Here is a 20,859-nt window from a genome sequence, read left to right as displayed (position 1 = left end):
AACCCTGGTCTCCTAGCTGTGAGGTCTGCGCGCTAACCACTAGACCGCCGTGCCACCATCTGTATATTTTGTATTTTTCATTTTTTTTTAATAGATGTGTCTGCACCTACTATACCAAAACAAATTCCTAGTATGTGTTCATACCTGGCAATAAACCCTTTTCTGATTCTGATTCTGATTCTGAATAAAACCTAAAGCAGTTTGTGTTAAACACGCACAACTCGACAGTGGATTCAGTTTACTGCATTCAAACCGTGAGGAACAGTGATTGTTTTCCATCTATTTTTTTCTCCCCCCCCCCCCCCCCCCATCTGACTCTAAAGTGACAATATTTCTGATCCTCGGCCAGACAAAAGCATCTGTTCCCCGTCGCCGGTTAGAATAACAAACATTTTCAGCAAGCCGACGGGCTCAAACTTACACTTCCTCCAAGCATGAAATACACTAAGCTTGTGATGAGGGCTGCAGTGCTGTCAGGAGCACATATTGGTCCCATAATGTAGCGCTATGGAGCGGGATGCCAAGAAAAGGAGCCCTAGAGGATTCCAGACCTGGGCAAGAACCAATTAAAAAAAACAGCTCAAGCACACTTTCACTTTCCAGTGATTTGAGCTACAGAAGTTATAGTTTGCTTTCCAGGAAACTACTATGTCATGCCAGCAACTAAACTATGCCCTGCAGTCCACTTCTTATCTATTTCTACTTATTCAATATTCAAACAAACAATGAGGGAATGTTTGTTGCAAAAACTTTCCTCTATAAAGGAAAAAATCTGACAAAATAATAAAAAAACAAATAAAACTCATGCTTGTGTGTTTTGATGTCAATTTAAGGAGGACAGGAAGTGACATCAGGGTTTCAGAGTTGCGTTTTTGCATCAATGACAATTCATTTATAAAGAAGGGATCTTACTTTATGTAAATTAGCTTATTGTCATTAAAGTTGCGGAGGTGCTGGAGCCTATCCCAGCTGTCTTCGGGCAAGAGGTGGAGTAAACCCTGGACTGGTCGCCAGCCAATCACAGGGCACATATAGACAAACAACCATTCACACTCACATTCATACCTATGGACAATTTGGAGTCGCTAATTAACCTAGCATGTTTTTGGAATGTGGGAAGAAAGCGGAGTACCCGGAGAAAACCCACGCAAAATCCACACAGAGATGGCCGAGGATGGGATCGAACTCAGGTCTCCGAGCTGTGAGGCAATTTGGAGTCGCTAATTAACCTAGCATGTTTTTGGAATGTGGGAGGAAACCGGAGTACCCGGAGAAAAAAACCCACTTATGCACGGGGAGAACATGCAAACTCCACACAGAGATGCCCGAGCAGGGAATCGAACCTGAGTCTCTGAGCTGTGAGGCCTGCGCACTAACCACTCGACACCGTGCAGCCATGTTGTTATTTTTAATGTTATTATTATTTTTTGTATTAATGTCATTTGGAGACATTCATTCATTTATTTTCTACCGCTTATCCTCACGAGGGTCACTGGGGTGCTGGAGCCTATCCCAGCTATCTTCAGACGAGAGGCGGGGTACACCCTGGACTGGTGGCCAGCCAATCACAGGACACATATAGACAAACAACCATTCACACTCACATTCATACTTATGGACAATTTGGAGTCGCTAATTAACCTAGCATGTTTTTGGAATGTGGGAGGAAACCGGAGTACCCGGAGAAAACCCACGCATGCACGGGGAGAACATGCAAACTCCACACAGAGATGACAGAGGGTGGAATTGAACCCTGGTCTCCTAGCTGTGAGGTCTGCGCGCTTACCACTCGACCGCCGTGCAGCCTATCATTGTCATTTGTCCATGTAAATTTAGGGAGCAAATGCAGTATCCGCCACAAATATCGGCCCAAGCAAAATCGTCCATCGGCTAAGGGTGATGGAAAAAAAATCAGTATCGGCATCAGCCCGAAAAAAAAAACCTATCAGTCGATCCATAATTACATCATTACATTATCATTATTTTTGAGTGTGATCAAATGTTTGGGGCAGTTTTAAATTCTAGGAATTTCATGCAATGACTCCTAAATGGGTCTGACTTATCCAAAATTGTGTCTCCGGAGAACCCAGTGACAATATGTGGTTGCAGAGGAGCATTTCTACCTCATCTGCTCCAAAACATCTGTTCCACTATGTACACGTTGTAGCTCAGCACATCGTATGAAAGATTAAAATACTGAATGAAAGCGTGCATGCCTCTCTTCTTACATTGAGGGAAATAAGGTGGACATTGAGGTTGAAGAAGAAAATGCACAAAGTTCATATTTACACAAGTCCCATTGCGGTGAGGCAGTCCTGTTCAAAACAACTGGAACAGAAGAAGAGACAGAAGCATGAGAAGGTGGTAGCGGGCTGTCAAATGACGACCTCGCCCTCTTAAAGACTCTTGGTTGAGCTCGCCCTGCATGTGGGAACCGTGCGGGGACGCCGAGGTTAACGTGTGACTGTTGCGGTTGGAGCACATGTCGTAGAGGTTTCCTGAAAACTGCATTTTTTTGGATTCCTGGCGGAGAGACTCCCACACTGTTGCGGCATCCTCCGGACATGCGGCCATGGCTGCGTTGGCACAATCGTGAAACTCATCCCACGACCTGGAGAAAAAGAATTAACAAGCGTCTTTGAGTTAGGAAAAACAAACAATCCGATAAGTCAGAATTTTAACGTTTTCCTGGGAAAAAAATCCTGGGAAAGAACTTTTCAAGTTACACTGGTCCACATATTTTTGGTCCTGATCTGCTTCCAAAACTGGCTAAATCTCATTTATTTTCATAAGATGGACTAAAAATGGCTGCATGGTGGATAAGTGGTTAGCGCGCAGGCCTCACAGCTAGGAGACCCGGGTTCGATTCCATTCTCAGTCACCTCTGTGTGGAGTTTGCATGGGTTTTCTCCAGGTACTCCGGTTTTCCTCCCACATTCCAAAAACATGCTAGGTTAATTGGCGACTCCAAATTGTCCATAGGTATGAATGTGAGTGTGAATGGTTGTTTGTCTATATGTGCCCTGTGATTGGCTGGCGACCAGTCCAGGTTGTACCCCGCCTATCGCCCGAAGACAGCTGGGATAGGCTCCAGCACCCCCGTGACCCTTGTGAGGAAAAAGCGGTAGAAAATGAATGAATGAATGAATGAACTAAAAATGGCTGCATGGTGTCGGAGTGGTTAGCACGCAGGCCTCACAGCTCGGAGACCTGAGTTCGATTCCATCCTCGGCCATCTAAGTGTGGAGTTTGCATGGGTTTTCTCCGGGTACTCCGGTTTTCCTCCCACATTCCAAAAACATGCTAGGTTAATTAGCGGCTCCAAATTGTCCATAGGTATGAATGTGAGTGTGAATGGTTGTTTGTCTATATGTGCCCTGTGATTGGCTGGCGACCAGTCCAGGGTGTACCCTGCCTCTCGCCTGAAGACAGCTGGGATAGGTCCCAGCACCCCCGCGACCTTAATGACAATAAGCAAATTTACATAAAGTAAGATCCCTTCTTTATAATTTGGTATTGTCATTGACGCAAAAACGCAACTCTGAAACCCTGATGTCACTTCCTGTCCTCCTCAAATTGACTGCAAAACACAAAAGCATGATTTTTATTTGTCTTTTGATTATTTTGTCAGATTTTTTTCATGTATAGAGGAAAATTTTTGTAACAAATATTAGATAAATATATAAGGAGTGGGGCTGCACGGCGGTGGAGTGGTTAGCGCGCAGACGTCACAGCTAGGAGACCCGAGTTCAATCCCACCCTCGGCCATCTCTGTGTGGAGTTTGCATGTTCTCCCCGTGCATGCGTGGGTTTTCTCCGGGTACTCCGGTTTCCTCCCACATTCCAAAAACATGCTAGGTTCATTAGCGACTCCAAATTGTCCATAGGTATGAATGTGAGTGTGAATGGTTGTTTGTCTATATGTGCCCTGTGATTGGCTGGCAACCAGTCCAGGGCGTACCCCGCCTCTTGTCCAAAGACAGCTGGGATAGGCTCCAGCACCCCCGCAACCCTCGTGAGGATAAGTGGTAGAAAATGAATAAATGAATGAATGAACTGAAAATCAATAAACAACTATGCTGGTTAACTAATATATTGTTTTACATCAAAATTGCATCTGTTTATAAAATAGATTTATGCATATTTGCCACCATTTCTGGTAATGAAATGAAATAAAGAAGCAAAAGTATGACTTAAAACAACAAAGTTCCCTTAATTCAAGATCTGAACAACGCTCACGTCACTTACGTTTCCACAGTTTGTAATGTAAAAAGTGTATCTTCAGTGACATATTGCCACCAGCTGCTTATAACTATCTGCCTTCTAAACTCTGATGTAAAAGTCAATTTCTGCAACCGTCCATGACACTTCCAAGAAAGATATATTTTAGGTCTTTCAAGACGGGATACACCATCTCAGCTCACATTGGTGTATAGGTAACGATTTGAAAAGTCAGTTCAAAAATATTTATCATCTGAGGCTTATTGTTAAATTGTGAAATACGGTTACTCACCACAAATACTGCCAACATATTTTACATTGGTTTGTTATAGCTTCCCTCTGAAGGAACTGGCGGACACAAACTTCCCAAGCAAGATGCCCTTCCATCTGCCGCCAGGGAGAAAGTGTTTTGTGATTGAGCCTCCCTCCACCCTAAAAATGACCTCTTTGGAAAGAGACGCAATGCAGTGTTGGAGCAGTAGAAGATGTCCTGTGTGCTCATGATGCGGGCACATTTTTCACACACTCATACAAACTCATACACACATGCCATGAAGCTACAAGTAAAACAGAATTGATGACACCCAGTAGCAGCAGTGTGGAGTGGCTATAAAACTAAATATTTATATGACTTCTTCACTTTAGTTATGTGGTAGTCTATTGCTATATTGGGCTCGCATTCTGACATTATTCCATCCATCCATTCCAGGATTGTGGCTATGCTGGAGCCTATCCTAGCTGTCTTTGGGCGAGAGGCGGGGTACACCCTGGACTGGTCGCCAGCCAATCACAGGGCACATATAGATAGACGGATGGATGGATGGACGGACGGATGGATGGATGGATGGATGGGTGGGTGAGTGGATATGGATGGATGGATATGGATGGATGGATGGATGGATGGATATGGATGGATGGATGGATATGGATATGGATATGGATATGGATATGGATATGGATATGGATATGGATATGGATATGAATATGGATATGGATATGGATGGATATGGATGGATGGATGGATGGATGGATATGGATGGATGGATGGATGGATATGGATGGATGGATGGATGGATGGATATGGATGGATGGATGGATGGATATGGATATGGATATGGATATGGATATGGATATGGATATGGATATGGATATGGATATGGATATGGATGGATATGGATGGATGGATGGATGGATGGATGGATGGATATGGATGGATGGATGGATGGATATGGATGGATGGATGGATGGATGGATATGGATGGATGGATGGATGGATATGGATATGGATATGGATATGGATATGGATATGGATATGGATATGGATATGGATATGAATATGGATATGGATGGATATGGATGGATGGATGGATGGATGGATGGATGGATGGATATGGATGGATGGATGGATGGATATGGATGGATGGATGGATGGATATGGATGGATGGATGGATATGGATGGATGGAGAACTGGAAGCAGAACTGGAGGTAGCAGAGATGAGGATGCTGATGTTCACATTGGGAGTGACCAGGATGGATAGGATCAGGAACAAGTGAAATTGCCAGGCTCCCATATAATACCAGAGACAAAAGAAGATAATAATAAAATAATAATAATATTTATTAAAAAATAAATATAAAAAATAATATTTTTTATAATATATATTTTATATATATACATATATAACAATATAATTATTTTAGAATAAAAAATAATAATAATAATTACACTGTTTCATGGTTGAATATATACTGTTAAAGCAAACAGTATATATTCTTGGCCTAAATCAAGTAAATTAACGAAATGAATAAATAAATAATAATGAGGCACGAAATAAATACGAGGCAGAAGCATTCTAATTGATGAAAAACATCAAACATCATTTATAATTAAAACATTTGATTTAATTAGACTATAACAACATGAAGCTCATAGTAATATTTGTCTAATATTCCATATATGGAATATACTGTAAAGCAGTGATGGGCTATTTTCAGTGAGTCAAAAATGACCTAATGTCCTTGAATGCACCTCGTGTTCTGTGCTTTCCGCTTGTGAAATGTGTCATGTTTATGGACGACTTTGTCAAACTCGAACGAAAGGGTGGGTCCACATTTTGGTTACAGTAATTCTACATCTTGTTACTGTATAGGTTATTGTTTTGATATATATATATTTACACTTATTTTGAACAGCACCTGCCACTTTTATATTTATATTGTTATTCCTTGGTTTATTTTTATTTTTTTCCTTATTCTTATTTTTACTTTCTACAAAATCAGAATCAGAATCATCAATTATTGTCATTTTACATATAGTAGAATGAAATTGCAGCAGCTCCATTTTCAGTGTAAGACATTATGTAAAACAGAATGACAGTACAAAATATGGAAATGAGAAATTAGAAGAGGCAGCACGGCGGTCTAGTGGTCTAGTGGACCTCACAGCTAGGAGATCAGGGTTCAATTCCACCCTTGGGCATCTCTGTGTGGAGTTTGCATGCGTGGGTTTTCTCCGGGTACTCCGGTTTCCTCCCACATTCCAAAAACATGCTAGGTTAATTAGCGACTCCAAATTGTCCATAGGTATGAATGTGAGTGTGAATGGTTGTTTGTCTATATGTGCCCTGTGATTGGCTGGCGACCACCCCCCGCAACCCTTGTGAGGAAAAAGCGGTAGAAAATGAATGAATGAAGAAATTAGAAGAATAAATAAAGAATGAATAGAAGAATTAGAAGAATACGAATAAATAATAATAAATAATGAAAGGAAAATGCACCGACTCAAATTTCGTTGTATGCAATACAACGACAATAAAGCCGATTCTGATACTGATTCTGATCCGACCGACACACAGCTGCAGATATATGCTGAAGAATGCTCACTATAAAAAATGTTGTGCTGCAAACAGTTGTCCCTTTAAATATAATTTATAGCCAAACCAGGTGAGAACCTTTCTGGAAAACACCAAAATTATCAGGATTATTGAGAATGGATTCTACTTCCTGTTGCAAACTCTATTCAAATTCAAGAAACTGAACTGGAATTTGTGAGACACAGTCAATGGAATACTAAATCACTTGTTTGAATGACAACCTACAAAAGTAAAATTCAATAATTTCTGTATGATGTGCTTGACACTGTTTAAGGTCAAAAGGAAAACTAAGCTATGGAACTTACATAACAACTTTTTTTTTTTTTACTAAAGAAGCAGAATATTAGTTTTTATTCAAATAACCTTCGAGCTAAATGTCGAGAGCTGTGCCTGGCTGACTACAAATGGCTGTTAATGTGTACTAACACAATGTTGGCTAACTTCTCTCAGAGGAAACACTGGCAGAGTGATGACAAGGCCATCAGAGAGATAGAGAGAGAGAGAGAGCGAGCTGGTAAAGACAGCAGAAGCAGATGGTTCTGATGAAAAAAAAATAAAAACCCTCCTTGACGCAAAACACTCAAAACCTAAAGGCGTTTAAACACCTTCCGTGGAGATTCCCACCAATGAAAATCACATTTGAAGCTCATTAACATGACAAAGTGATGTTTTTTTTACTTGGTGCAACACAAATAAGGAACAAATTAAGCAGTCAAAAGCATAATTAAGCTTTTATTGTACTAGTTCTAAACAAGACATAGAGCTGGAGGTTATATTCTTGTTATATGAAAGCAGGTGCATAGTTGCATATAGTTATACATTTTATGGCATAGGTGATATTTATCCAAGGGTTTTGAAGGTTTGTGGGATATCACACAAAATCGCAGCTGTCCTAACTGGCATGAAGCTATGAAGTCATAGCATTTCAGTATGTGGAATCAAACTATGGAATGGATTGAGTAAGACCCTCAAACAATGCACAACGATGAGCCAATTCAAGAAACAATACAAGCAGTTGATGTTTGCTAAATACAAGGATGAAGAGTCTTGAACCAGTCATGATGTGCTATATATATCACTATATTGACACTTACTATGGTACCCATTATGGCATTGGATGCTCATATCACCGAGTACTTCGGTATGTGACAAAATAAACATAATAATAAAAATAAAATAAATAAAAATTAATCAAATAAAAAAATGTTTAAAAAAATGTAAAAAAAAATATATTAGGAAAGCAGGAAGTGAACAAATGTAACAGTTACTGATTGTAAAAGTACCAGATGGAGGGGTAGGATTTAATAAGCTTTGCTTCTTCCTACTCCTTTTGGACATGTGGAACTGTGAACTGATTATGTGATGCATTCAATTGTAATCTGATGCATGTTCAAATGAAATAAAACCATTACCATTACTTTTGACTTCAACTTATTCAATCCAAGCCGTCCCCTGTCGGTATCGGCCATTTTTAATGATTTTTATTGATTTTTCAAGGCACCTCGAATATTGTGGTCTTTGTTTTTTAGTAATCAGCAGTAGAACATTGGGAAGTTTCAACAAAAAAAGGAAGACAGTGCCACTGAGGAAAAGACAGGAAGCAGAACTGGAAGTAGCAGAGATGAGGAACGCTGATGTTCACATTGGGAGTGACCAGGATGGATAGGATCAGGAACATCAAGTACATCAGAGGGACATTACAGGTTAGAGGCCTTGGAGATAAAGTCAGAGAAGAGATAGTGAATATATTGGTAGGATGCTGCGTTTAGAGCTGCCAGGATGGATGGATGGATGGATGGATGGATGGATGGATCAAATTTTCCCATTTCATGCATAACTTTCATTTTCATACAAATTTAGCAATATATACTATTTAGCCAAAATGTCGAATGAATGATCCCGCAACACAAACACGCACAAAAAAATTAGTTTTAACATTTTCTTTACATTTTCTTTACAAATACGTATAACACGATGAACTATGTACAATTCTCCCATTTCAAGCATAACTTTCATTTTCATACAAATTTAGTCATACATATTTAGCCAAAATGTCTAATCAATAATCCCGCAACACAAACACACAAAACCTATTTTGTTTACATAAAAATAAACATTTTCTTTACAAATATGACACCATAAACTATGTACAATTTTCCCATTTGCAACTGAACTATGCGTGTGCAAGGTCAGAACAGTGGAAAAATCATAATAGGTCCCCTTTCAAAATTGTGTTTTTGAAAAAAAAAAAAAGGTAAACTAATGCGATTAAAATAAATTATTCATTATTAAAAACAACAAAAACTAATTCATAATTCCTCCATGGCTTTGTTTACGATCAGTCATCATTTCAACAGACTGAATGAGCTGCCGTTATGCTTATGCATTATGCACTCAGATGAAAAGATGAGATGAAAAGCTCCCACCGATGAAGATATTTCAGTATCGATCCTTACATCACGACTCATCAACTTACAGCATTACAACACCTTCACAATCCAAAGACTTCCTAGAACCTAACTATCAAAGATTCTGCCCTCAAAAATGTCATAAAAAACCCAGAGTAGTATTCATTTAACAATGTTTTTTTTATTATGGTTTGCAGTCAGTTTGCAGTCAAGGCCCAAAGAAAATGGCATACAGCTGGAGGTTATGGCGTGGAGAAGACTTTAGTGATAAAAGTACCAATAAAAGTCCTCCAATTTCATTACAAACAACAATACGGATCTATAATAATGACAACGGGAGCTGATACTTCAGGCTGATGAAGGAAACACTGGAATGGTTGTAGTACCAACTTTGGAATCTGTTTCAAGGATGAAACAGGATGAAATACAAGGATGAAGAGTCTTGAACCAGTCATGATGTTCTATATATATCATTATATTGACACTTACTATGGTACCCACAATGTCATTGGATGGTAATAAATAAAATAAAATAAAATAAAATAAAATAAAATAAAATAAAATAAAATAAAATAAAATAAAATAAAATAAAATAAAATAAAATAAAATAAAATAAAATAAATTAGGAAAGCAGGAAGTGAACAAATGTAACAGTTACTGATTGTAAAAGTACCAGATGGAGGGGTAGGATTTAATATGCTTTGCTTCTTCCTACTCCTTTTGGACATGTGGAACTGTGAACTGATTATGTGATGCATTCAATTGTAATCTGATGCATGTTCAAATGAAATAAAACCATTACCATTACCATATTACCATTGTTTCAAAGGTGCTGCATATAAACTGTGTGGCTTACTGTCTGAATGCAGTAGAATATACTTAAACTTGCTGATATAGTTCATGTTTCATTTAAAAATGTAAAAATGTAAAAAATTTAAAATTTAAAAATTTTAAAATTTTAAAATTTTAAAATTTTAAAATTTTAAAATTTTAAAATTTTAAAATTTTAAAATTTTAAAATTTTAAAATTTTAAAATGTAAAAAATTTTAAAATTTTAAAATTTTAAAATTTTAAAATTTTAAAATTTTTAAATGTACGTTACAAATTTACAAATTTACAAATTTACAAATTTACAAATTTACAAATTTACAAATTTACAAATTTACAAATTTACAAATTTACAAACCTTAAACAATATTAGGAAAGCAGGAAGTGAACAAATGTAACAGTTACTGATTGTAAAAGTACCAGATGGAGGGGTAGGATTTAATAAGCTTTGCTTCTTCCGTCTCCTTTTGGACATGTGGAACTGTGAACTGATTATGTGATGCATTCAATTGTAATCTGATGCACGTTCAAATGAAATTAAACCATTACCATTACCATTATACCATTGTTTCAAAGGTGCTGCATATAAACTGCGTGGCTTACTGTCTGAATGCAGTAGAAGATGCCTCCTTTGTCTTTTAGCATGGCATTGAGAATCTCTGTGTGGATTAAACCTGAATCCCAATTCAAGGGGTAAAGGGTAGAACCCACTCTTTCATTGTCTTTGGATCAAAGACATTAATAATTAATACGTTTCATAAGTTAGTTAAAATGAAAGTAATAAATAGCTAAAAGTCCTAATAAATATTGTTTAAAAACGCTAACGCTAACGTTAAAAAGTTTACAGAGTGAGACATCTTCTCTAGAAAGTATCGTTTTGGGCCACTCGAGAGTGAGTGCTCTCGCATGTATAGACAAGCTTTGTCGTTTTCTCTCGGTGAAAAGCAGGCTGTCCTCACGGCAGAAACGAAACGGGAAAACCTCATAAACACGCTGAAAGTTGCTCTAAACGCATGTTTCTTAGGAAATTATCGTCTTTGTAAGTATATTGGTGTATAAAGCACTTACATAGAAGTGTTTTCTATTTCAAAAGTTGTACTTTTTTTGTCAAGTTCGCTAGCTTCATGCTACTGCTAGCTTGCATTTGTAGTTGGGGTAGGTGTGTTAGCTAACTGTTAGCTGATGTGTTTTTAGCCTGCAAAATGAGCAGTATTGGAATTTTATTTTAGTTTTTCTGTATGTTTCAGTTACCACTTATTGTTTTTTTTACAAGAAAGCTTCATAAAGCAAGAAAAGCAAGCTTTGTGTGCGGAGTTTTCTTCATTGGTTCGCTAGCTGTCTAGCACATATAGTTAGAGTTAGGCATATAGCGGCAGATTGATTCAATTGAGTGGGTGTACCTAATGTTGTGGCTCGTAATTATGTAAATCAGCTAACAATCAAGAGTCATTTTCCCGGTTTGAAATGCTTCACTTTTCCCATCATCAGTCATCAATCCAAAATGACACACACACATTTGGCCTGTGTCCAGGTCTTAAACATTCCAGCAGTCTGCCAACGGATCAGACGGCTTCATGCCTGCTGCTACGGGAAGAGCAGATGATGGAGAGTATTATGGTGATGTGTATGTGTGCGCTCTGGCATTCATTTATTTATGGGGGTAAGTAGTCTGTTTACACTGTCAGGTCATGCGGACAAAATATCACTTTCCCCTTTAGGGAAACTCCATAATATGAATGTGTTTTTTTCCGGAAGGTATATAAGTTTTCAACATTGCCCAATTCCGTGTGTTTTTGCATCAGCGTGTGTGAGAATTTTCCTCAATTCACAGGTGGTGCAGAAACACTGCAAAGACACTTAACAGACACGCAGCTGCTTCTGACAAGACCAAAAACCCCCAAGAGAGTTCTGCTCTACTGCTGCTAACATGCTATGGCTGTCATCCTAAGACTTCCAAAACCCTTTTCTGAGATTTGTTCTTGCAGTTACTTTTCTTAGTTGAAATAAATGGAAGTAAGATTGTGACCAGAAGTGCTGTGGAGTTTATGCTATGGGAATACTAACATCAGCAGCATACATTCCAAAAGTTGCTTCAGTAGATTCACGCAGCGAGTATGTTACATAATACAAATGTTTAAGCATTCACTTTCTGTACTTCAGAAACACTGATGATATTTAGTACTATTAACGACTTTCAATGTTATATTCAGTTTAGGAAAAAGACTTCAACCACTATATTCCCGTCATGTTTTTTTATGGGGGAAGCTCCAGTATTAAAAATATGGATGTTTCCAAATTGGGCTGCACGGCGGACTAGTGGTTAGCGCACAGACATCACAGTTAGGTGACCCAAGTTCAATTCCCCACTCGGCTATTTCTGTGTGGAGTTTTCATGTTCTCCCTGTGCATGCGTGGGTTTTCTCCGGGTACTCCGGTTTCCTCCCACATTCCAAAAAAACATGCTAGGTTAATTGGCGACTCCAAATTGGCCATAGGTATGAATGTGAGTGTGAATGGTTGTTTGTCTATATGTGCCCTGTGATTGGCTGGTGACCAGTCCAGGGTGTACCCCGCCTCCTGCCTGAAGACAGCTGGAATAGGCTCCAGCACCCCTCCGGACCCTTGTGAGGATAATTGGTAGAAAATGAATGAATGAATGAATAATACGCCCTAGTCCACAACAAAACAGCGATCAATTACTAATTTGTAATGTGTACCCCGCCTCTTGTCCGAAGACAGCTGGGATAGGCTCCGCGGCCTTCGTGAGGATAAGCAAATGAATGAATTTTTCCAAATTTTGAATTTACTACCGCTTATCCTCACGAGGGTCGCAGGGGTAGCTGGAGCCTATCCCAGCTGTCTTCGGGCGAGAGGCGGGGTAGACCCTGGACTGGTCGCCAGCCAATCACAGGGCACATATAGTCAAACAACCATTCACACTCACATTCATACCTATGGACAATTTGGAGTCGCCAATTAACATAACATGTTTTTGGAATCTGGGAGGAAGCCAGAGAACATGCAAACTCCACACAGAGATGATGGCCGAGGGTGGAATTTAACTCAGGTCTCCTAGCTGCGAGGCCTGCACGCAAACCACTTGTCCGCCGTGTAGTGGACAATAACATACAAATACAAGTAATTACAAAACATTCAAATTGTAAGATGTAGTATTCTACACTGGTCACCAGGTGTCAGTAATGTTATTTTAATGTTCGGTGAGATTTTTCCAAATATTCCCACATTTAGTGTAATTTAATTTCCCATTAGAAATGAATGGCCAATTTAAATAGCACACTCTGCTGGAAAAAAGTCACTTAAATCACTTTGTTATATTTTGACAGTGATGCACGCCATGGCTTGGTTGATAAAGTATATGTGCTTCCTAACCCAAAGGTGCTAGGTTCAAATCCCATTTCTGCATTCATCATGTTAGATTACATCACTGTCCTCTTATCACCGCCACCGGTCAACGAATAGAGGCAATGGCTAAACCGACGAGATAACAAATTCTTAATTTCTTGATGACATTAATTGGAAATTGCATCCATTGAAAATTTAAAATATGAAATATTGCATCGTGTCCGTGATATGGGTTCCAACTCGGTTTTCTACTGATCTATTTTTTCCAAACAATACACCTTGAGGAAGTATTTAGTGTTATTCTTGTACAGAACAAGTGGTCCTTTATGTTAATATGCAAATTGGTGAGAAAATAACTAATTTTTGCTATGTCACGCTTTTTGTACCCGTTTATTATTAATGCCATGATAGTTGGCAAGTAACCTTTACGGTACATAAGTTTGCCTTGTTGTAACACAGCAACTATTTTTCATATGCATCGCTTCAGTTCTTTTTCCCCAGCTGCAGCAAAAGGTCACGGTTTAATTCTATTGAGCATTTCTATGCGCTTGCATCTTTAGCCTCTAATATTTTCCTTTTCATCTCGCCTGATCAGAAGCCACCAAGAGAGATTGCAACTCCACAATACCTATTGTGAAGATGAGGAATAAAAAGCAAAGCTGCACTCCTGGGATGCCACTGACAATGGTGCAGCCTTGGCCTAGATGCAATGCACCGCTCTCCTATTCAGTCTACACTTACGGTAGCTCTGCATTCATATGTGCATATGTGTGCTCTCATTAGATGTCTATGGGAATAGCGACAGGATTGGAGTAATGGTAATGGTTTTATTTCATTTGAACATGCATCAGATTACAATTGAATGCATCACATAATCAGTTCACAGTTCCACATGTCCAAAAGGAGTAGGAAGAAGCAAAGCTTATTAAATCCTACCCCTCCATCTGGTACTTTTTACAATCAGTAACTGTTACATTTGTTCACTTCCTGCTTTCCTAATATAGATGAAGGTTTTTTTTGTAATTTTTGTGTAATTTATTTTATTTTTATATAATTTTATATTTATATAATTTAATTTAATTTTTTATATAATTTTTTTGTTTTAATTTTTTATATATAATATAAAAAAAATTAATAAATTTTTATATATATTTTTTTAGTTTTTGTCACGTACCGAAGTATGAGGTGATATGACCATACAATGACATAATGGGTACCATAGTAACTTTAGTACATACAGTAGAGAGACAGGTATACATGAGCAAATAAACAAAAGGGAGTGATGATGCTGAGAGAGCGTTATAGGATCCAATGATATGCTCGGGGAAAAGTTTTGTATGTGTAAAAATGGATTGTGTGAGTATTTCAGCTCCATTATCCCGCTACAGCTAAGGTGACATGGTTTCAGGATAAGTGCTTTAATTGGTACCTCAAGGAATAGAACCAACTGTACAATAGTAACACGGTGCTATACGGATGAGCTGTAGGGTCACTTGAACACAAGTACTGTTGGAAATAAGATGATGTACTTGGAGACATTTTTACTTGTAAGTCCTTCTATGAAGCCCTGTTTAAAACTTTGTTTACATTGAGAAGTATCTCTTTTTGTCTTTGTGTTTGACCCATCGTACTAATTGATCATTGTTTTCAGGTTGAAGCAGCAAAGTATTTTATCGTTTCAGCCTTTCATCCACAAAACAAAGGCGTTCTGGGTGCCCTGAACAAGGGGAACCTACCTATGAAACCAACCCAAATAAAGCACATAGGGGTGAAATGTTGGTATTGTTGAAGGTGGAACTTGAAGACCAAAGGTGGAAGACTCTGGCAGTCCCAGCACACTCTTGGTTGGTTTTATGGTAATGGGCTGGACCAAGAGTCATTACGAAGACGTCTGACAAATCAAAACAAGGGGAACCTACCAATGAAACCAACCCCAAATAAAGCACATAGTGGTGAAATGTTGGTATCATTGAAGGTAGAAGTTGAAGACCGAAGATGGGAGACTCTCGCAAACAGTCCTAGCACACTCTTGGTTGGTCTTAGAGTAATGGGCTGGACAAGAGTCATTACGAAAACCTCTGTCAAATCAAAACAAGGGGAACCTACCTATGAAACCAACCCAAATGAACCACATAGGGGTGAAATGTTGGTATTGTTGAAGGTGGAACTTGAAGACCAAAGGTGGAAGACTCTGGCAGTCCCAGCACACTCTTGGTTGGTTTTATGGTAATGGGCTGGACCAAGAGTCATTACGAAGACCTCTGACAAATCAAAACAAGGGGAACCTACCAATGAAACCAACCCCAAATAAAGCACATAGTGGTGAAATGTTGGTATCATTGAAGGTAGAAGTTGAAGACCGAAGATGGGAGACTCTGGCAAACAGTCCCAGCACACTCTTGGTTGGTTTTATGGTAATGGGCTGGACCAAGAGTGATTACGAAGACCTCTGTCAAATCAAAACAACAAGGGGAACCTACCTACGAAACCAACCCAAAAAAAGCACATAGTGGTGAAATGTTGGTATCGTTGAACTTGAAGACCAAAGGTGGAAGACTCTGGCAAACAGTCCCAGTACACTGTTGGTTGGTCCTAAGGTAATGGTCTGGACCAAGAGTGATTGAAGCCTATGAACCCAAATGAACCACAGTGGTGAAATGTTGGTATCGCTGAATGAGGTCATTGCGTATCTGCACCAAAGAGTTGGAGAACCGCTACTGACTAGTCCTTCTTGGGGGCCCATTGAAGTGCGCTGAAGGAGGACTTTTCTAAAGATTCTATAGTTCTACCAGGTTTTCAATGATGCCCATGTTGACAATGAAAGTGTGACCTAGAGTAGTATGATTGGGAAAAATGGTTATTAGGCTTCTCTGGTAATCACAGTCCGTCTATGACTAACAGGATGTCCACCTAGCCCCAGAAGGGTCGAGGTTGCAGATGCTTGGATGGCAGGGGAGTCGCCAAACAGATCTTGCATGCCCAAGTACTTAGAAAGGGTAAAGATTAAGACCCACAGTGGCCAAAATTGTAATATGCCTTCTAACCAGTTCTCACTTCTAAGAGTTATTAATAACGACAAACCTAAGGATGCTGAACATTCCATCACATGTATGCGGCGTTATCGTGAGAACATAAATGTCTTCACTGGCAGATTAAGTGTCTTTTAGAGGGTAAAAGCCTTCTTCATTATGTATCGTGCAAGAAGTGAAAGTCCTGGTCCCAACTGCTGAAACAGTCAGCTCTACAATCCTGCCAGCTTTGACTGACATCTCCTGTGCCATTCACTGAGACCATTCCATTTACTTCACATAAATTCCGTCTGATTTTAGCTCTTGTACAAATTTTACTTGACAGAAACACTGCACTCAAATCAGTGATCCTGTTCCAAGACTAGCACATTAATGGATTTTCCTTGGTCGATAGCGTATGACTTCACAAGAAGAGTATGTATAAATAGAATAGCGACAAAGTGAAGGGGGAGGGATGACACATGGGTACAGGATAAAGAGCAATGTAGTGGTAACTGAAAGGAAGTGGGAAAATAACATGGATGAGAGATGTTCTACATCCTAAACAGTGGCATGCAGCTCAAACAAACAGCTGGAAGGACCAGGATGAGCACGAAAATTCATTCATTCATTTTCTACCGCTTATCCTCACCAGGGTTGCAGAGGTGCTGGAGCCTATCCCAGCTGTCTTCGGGCGAGAGGCGGTGTACACTCTGGACTGGTCCTCAGCCAATCACAGGGCACATATAGACAAACAACCATTCACACTCACATTCATACCTATGGACAATTTGGAGTCGCTAATTAACCTAGCATGTTTTTGGAATGTGGGAGGAAACTGGAGTACCCGGAGAAAACCCACTGGGAGAACATGCAAACGCCACACAGAGATGGCCGAGGGTGGGATTGAACTCGGGTCAGCATGCTAACCACTCGACCACTGTGCAGCTGACTCTCCAGCCACTCAAAAAAAAACAAGCATTTTCAACTGATCGGACTGAAAGGGTATTTTAGCGGACAATTTGGAGTCGCTAATTAACCTAGCATGTTTTTGGAATGTGGGAGGAAAACCGGAGTACCCGGAGAAAACCCACTCGTGCACAGGGAGAACATGCAAACTCCACACAGAGATGGCCGAGGGTGGAATTGAACCCTGGTCTCCTAGCTGTGAGGTCTGCATGCTAACCACTCGACTGCCATTAATAGTGTTTCTTCAAATTTAATTTACAGCAGCTCAGCAACCATGCTGCCACTCCCACTCCCACTCCACTGGATAACATTGACCCGGTCTTGCAATCCATTGCCCAAGCAATTGTGCCTGCACAGAACTATCCCCCCACTATCCCACCCACTCTCTAATATTTAAGCAGCACCCACATATACTTTTGTCCAGGACCAAGTCCTAAATAGTGTTCATAATGAGCTCACTATTAGTTCCGCCTATCAAACTTTTCTCACGGAAGTGCAGGATTGTTTTTGACCACCCACTCTGCCTAAGGAGGCATGCACTCTTGGATGTAGTCCAGGGAAACCTCTCCTTTGCTGAGTACGCCATTTGTTTTCAGGCACAGACTACCGAGTACGTCTATGATGATGATTGCATCCCTTTTCTTTTGACAAGACCGAAGTCATGTACCACTTATCCTGGTCACGGTGACCGATAAGCTGCAGCTATCATAATTAAAATGATTTAATCACACCTATAAAAACTTAAAACATGCAAAATAAGGCAAAAAACCTTTGCATGCCCAGCCTGTGAAATATCCAATATCGTGTTACAAGGCTTGTGAAAAGCTGTATAGCAATCCCCATAACAAAATATTACTAGCTCAATAACAACGTTTACTGCATCGATTGCAAATAAAGAAGCTACACAAGCCGCAAGCTAAAATTAGCTGAATGAATTAAACGGCGATGATTAAATGACAAAACATGATGTGGTGTCCATTCAAGAGGCTTAAATTGCTGAGTAGCGAGTGCTAAGGTCGTTTAAAGTGGGACAGAAAACTAATTAACAACTAATTTAGTAATATAGTTGTCCCTCGCTACATCAAACCTCGTTCCGTCATTCTCACAAAAATAAATTAGTAATTGATCGCTGTTTTGTTGTGGACTAGGGCGTATTATTCATTCATTCATTCATTTTCTATCGCTTATCCTCATGTGGGTCGCGGGGGTACTGGAGCCTATCCCAGCTGTCTTCTACACCCTGGACTGGTCACCAGCCAATCACAGGGCACATATAGACAAACAACCATTCACACTCACATTCATACCTATGGACAATTTGGAGTCGCTAATTAAGCTAGCATGTTTTTGGAATGTGGGAGGGAACCGGAGTACCCGGAGAAAACCCACTCATGCACAGGGAGAACATGCAAACTCCACACAGAGATGGCCGAGGGTGGAATTGAACCCTGGTCTCCAAGCTGTGAGGTCTGCGTGCTAACCACTGACTCAATATTTATTAATTCATTCATTTTCTACTGCTTATCCTCACGAGGATCGCGGGGGTTGCTGGAGCCTATCCCAGCTGTCTTCGGGATTGGTGGCCAGCCAATCACAGGGCACATATAGGCAAACAACCATTCACACTCACATTCAGACCTATGGACAACTTGGAGTCACCAATTAACCTAGCATGTTTTTGGAATGTGGGAAACATGCAAACTCCACACAGAGATGGCCGAGGGAGGAATTGAACTCGGGTCTCCTAGCTGTGAGGCCTGCGTGCTCACCACTCGGAAAATATTGAAAGTCATACGTATATAGCATTGTGGTCACTAGGCATCAGTAATTTTACATTGATGAGACATTACCTTACATTACTTTACCATAACTTGTACTGCAGTCTGATATTACAGTGAAAAAAAGGTTCAATTCCATGTGGAAGTGGTACAATTCTGGCTTCTGACTTTGTCCCGTCTTAAGTTTAGAATACATAAACTGGAGGCCCTGCAGAGATCCGGTCTCCACATAAACGTTGCTCAATGTGGTGTAAACAAACGGAAATTGAATACAAAGTCAAAGTTATTATTATTTTTATTAATATAATTAAATTTTTTGGGATTATTTTTTTTCTCCAAACTCTTGAGTGAATGCACTAACCTGCAGATGGAATGTATCTCATGTGTGTCTTCATCCTTGCGTGCGTTGTCTGTCAGGCTGTCGCCCAAAGCCATGAGACACTCAGCAAAGCTCTTGTAGATGGAATGACACCTTCTGGTTGAAACCGCACTGATAGAGGAAGGGCTCGCCACTGGAAAATACACAAAGTACCCCAAATTAAAACACACATACACTAAATAGTACATACTGTATACAATATGATGTAGCAGTGATAGATAGCGATAAATAATAGTCATGATTTTTATGTAGTTGTTCTACTTTAGACAACAAAAGGAATATATTCATTCATTCATTCATTTTCTACCGCTTATCCTCACAAGAACTGGTCGCCAGCCAATCACAGGGCACATATAGACAAACAACCATTCACACTCACATTCATACCTATGGACAATTTGGAGTCGCCAATTAACCTAGCATGTTTTTGGAATGTGGGAGGAAACCGGAGTACCCGGAAAAAACCCAAGCATGCACGGGGAGAACATGCAAACTCCACACAGAGATGGCCGAGGGTGAAGGGTGGAATTGAACCCTGGTCTCCTAGCTGTGAGGTCTGCGCACTAACCACTCAACCGCCGTGCCGGCCATAATTATAAATTAGAATAATAATAATAATAATAATAAAAATAAACAAATGAATGTTGTATTTTAACGTATCTTTTATTCTGTTTACTTGCTTTTATTCAACTCCATTTTCCTGCAGTCCATCCTGTAGACCGCTTCGCTCCCCGCGGTGATGCGTCCATTCACAGCAGTGTCATCTGCAAACTTTTGTTTTGCGGTATGTTGTCCTTGAGGGAGGCGAGTGTGTTTCCAAATCATGATACAGTAAAGTCTTGTTATATCGATATCGGTTATAACGAATTACTGCTTATTACGATACTATTTTCATTTCCCGGCAAATTTCTAGTCTTTTATGATATAATTAGTTCCGTTAGTACGATACCCGGTTATTATGATAATCCGGTTACTACGATGCCCTTTTCATCTCCCGCCAGCCAATTTGGTCTGCTTATATCGATACAAA

At 39.7% G+C, this 20,859-nt stretch overlaps 1 protein-coding gene and 1 long non-coding RNA gene across 2 annotated transcripts in view; one reads left to right on the top strand and one right to left on the bottom strand.

Annotated features, from left to right (window-relative positions):
• Positions 1-1,869: 1,869 nt before the first annotated feature.
• The window catches only part of nrn1la (neuritin 1-like a), a 60,904-nt gene continuing 41,914 nt past the window's right edge, over positions 1,870-20,859 (bottom strand). Inside the window, exons 2-3 of the mRNA XM_058076445.2 lie at positions 19,812-19,962; positions 1,870-2,611 (exon numbers count right to left, since the gene is read on the bottom strand). Of these exons, the coding sequence (XP_057932428.2) occupies positions 2,320-2,611; positions 19,812-19,962 (443 nt within the window). The 3' untranslated portion in view covers positions 1,870-2,319. The remainder of the gene's footprint in view (positions 2,612-19,811; positions 19,963-20,859) is intronic.
• Positions 11,254-12,515, top strand: LOC131131601 (uncharacterized). Its single transcript, XR_009130211.2, has 3 exons — positions 11,254-11,371; positions 11,864-11,992; positions 12,164-12,515. It is a non-coding gene; the product is annotated as an uncharacterized LOC131131601 (long non-coding RNA).

The sequence above is a fragment of the Doryrhamphus excisus genome, linkage group LG1 (genome assembly GCF_037039965.1).
Source record: "Doryrhamphus excisus strain RoL-2023G ecotype Guam linkage group LG1, RoL_Dexc_Guam_v1.1, whole genome shotgun sequence".
NCBI lineage: Eukaryota > Metazoa > Chordata > Actinopteri > Syngnathiformes > Syngnathidae > Doryrhamphus > Doryrhamphus excisus.
The sequence above is the reverse complement of the archived record's forward strand: the minus strand, read 5'-3'. Positions and strand labels throughout refer to the sequence as shown.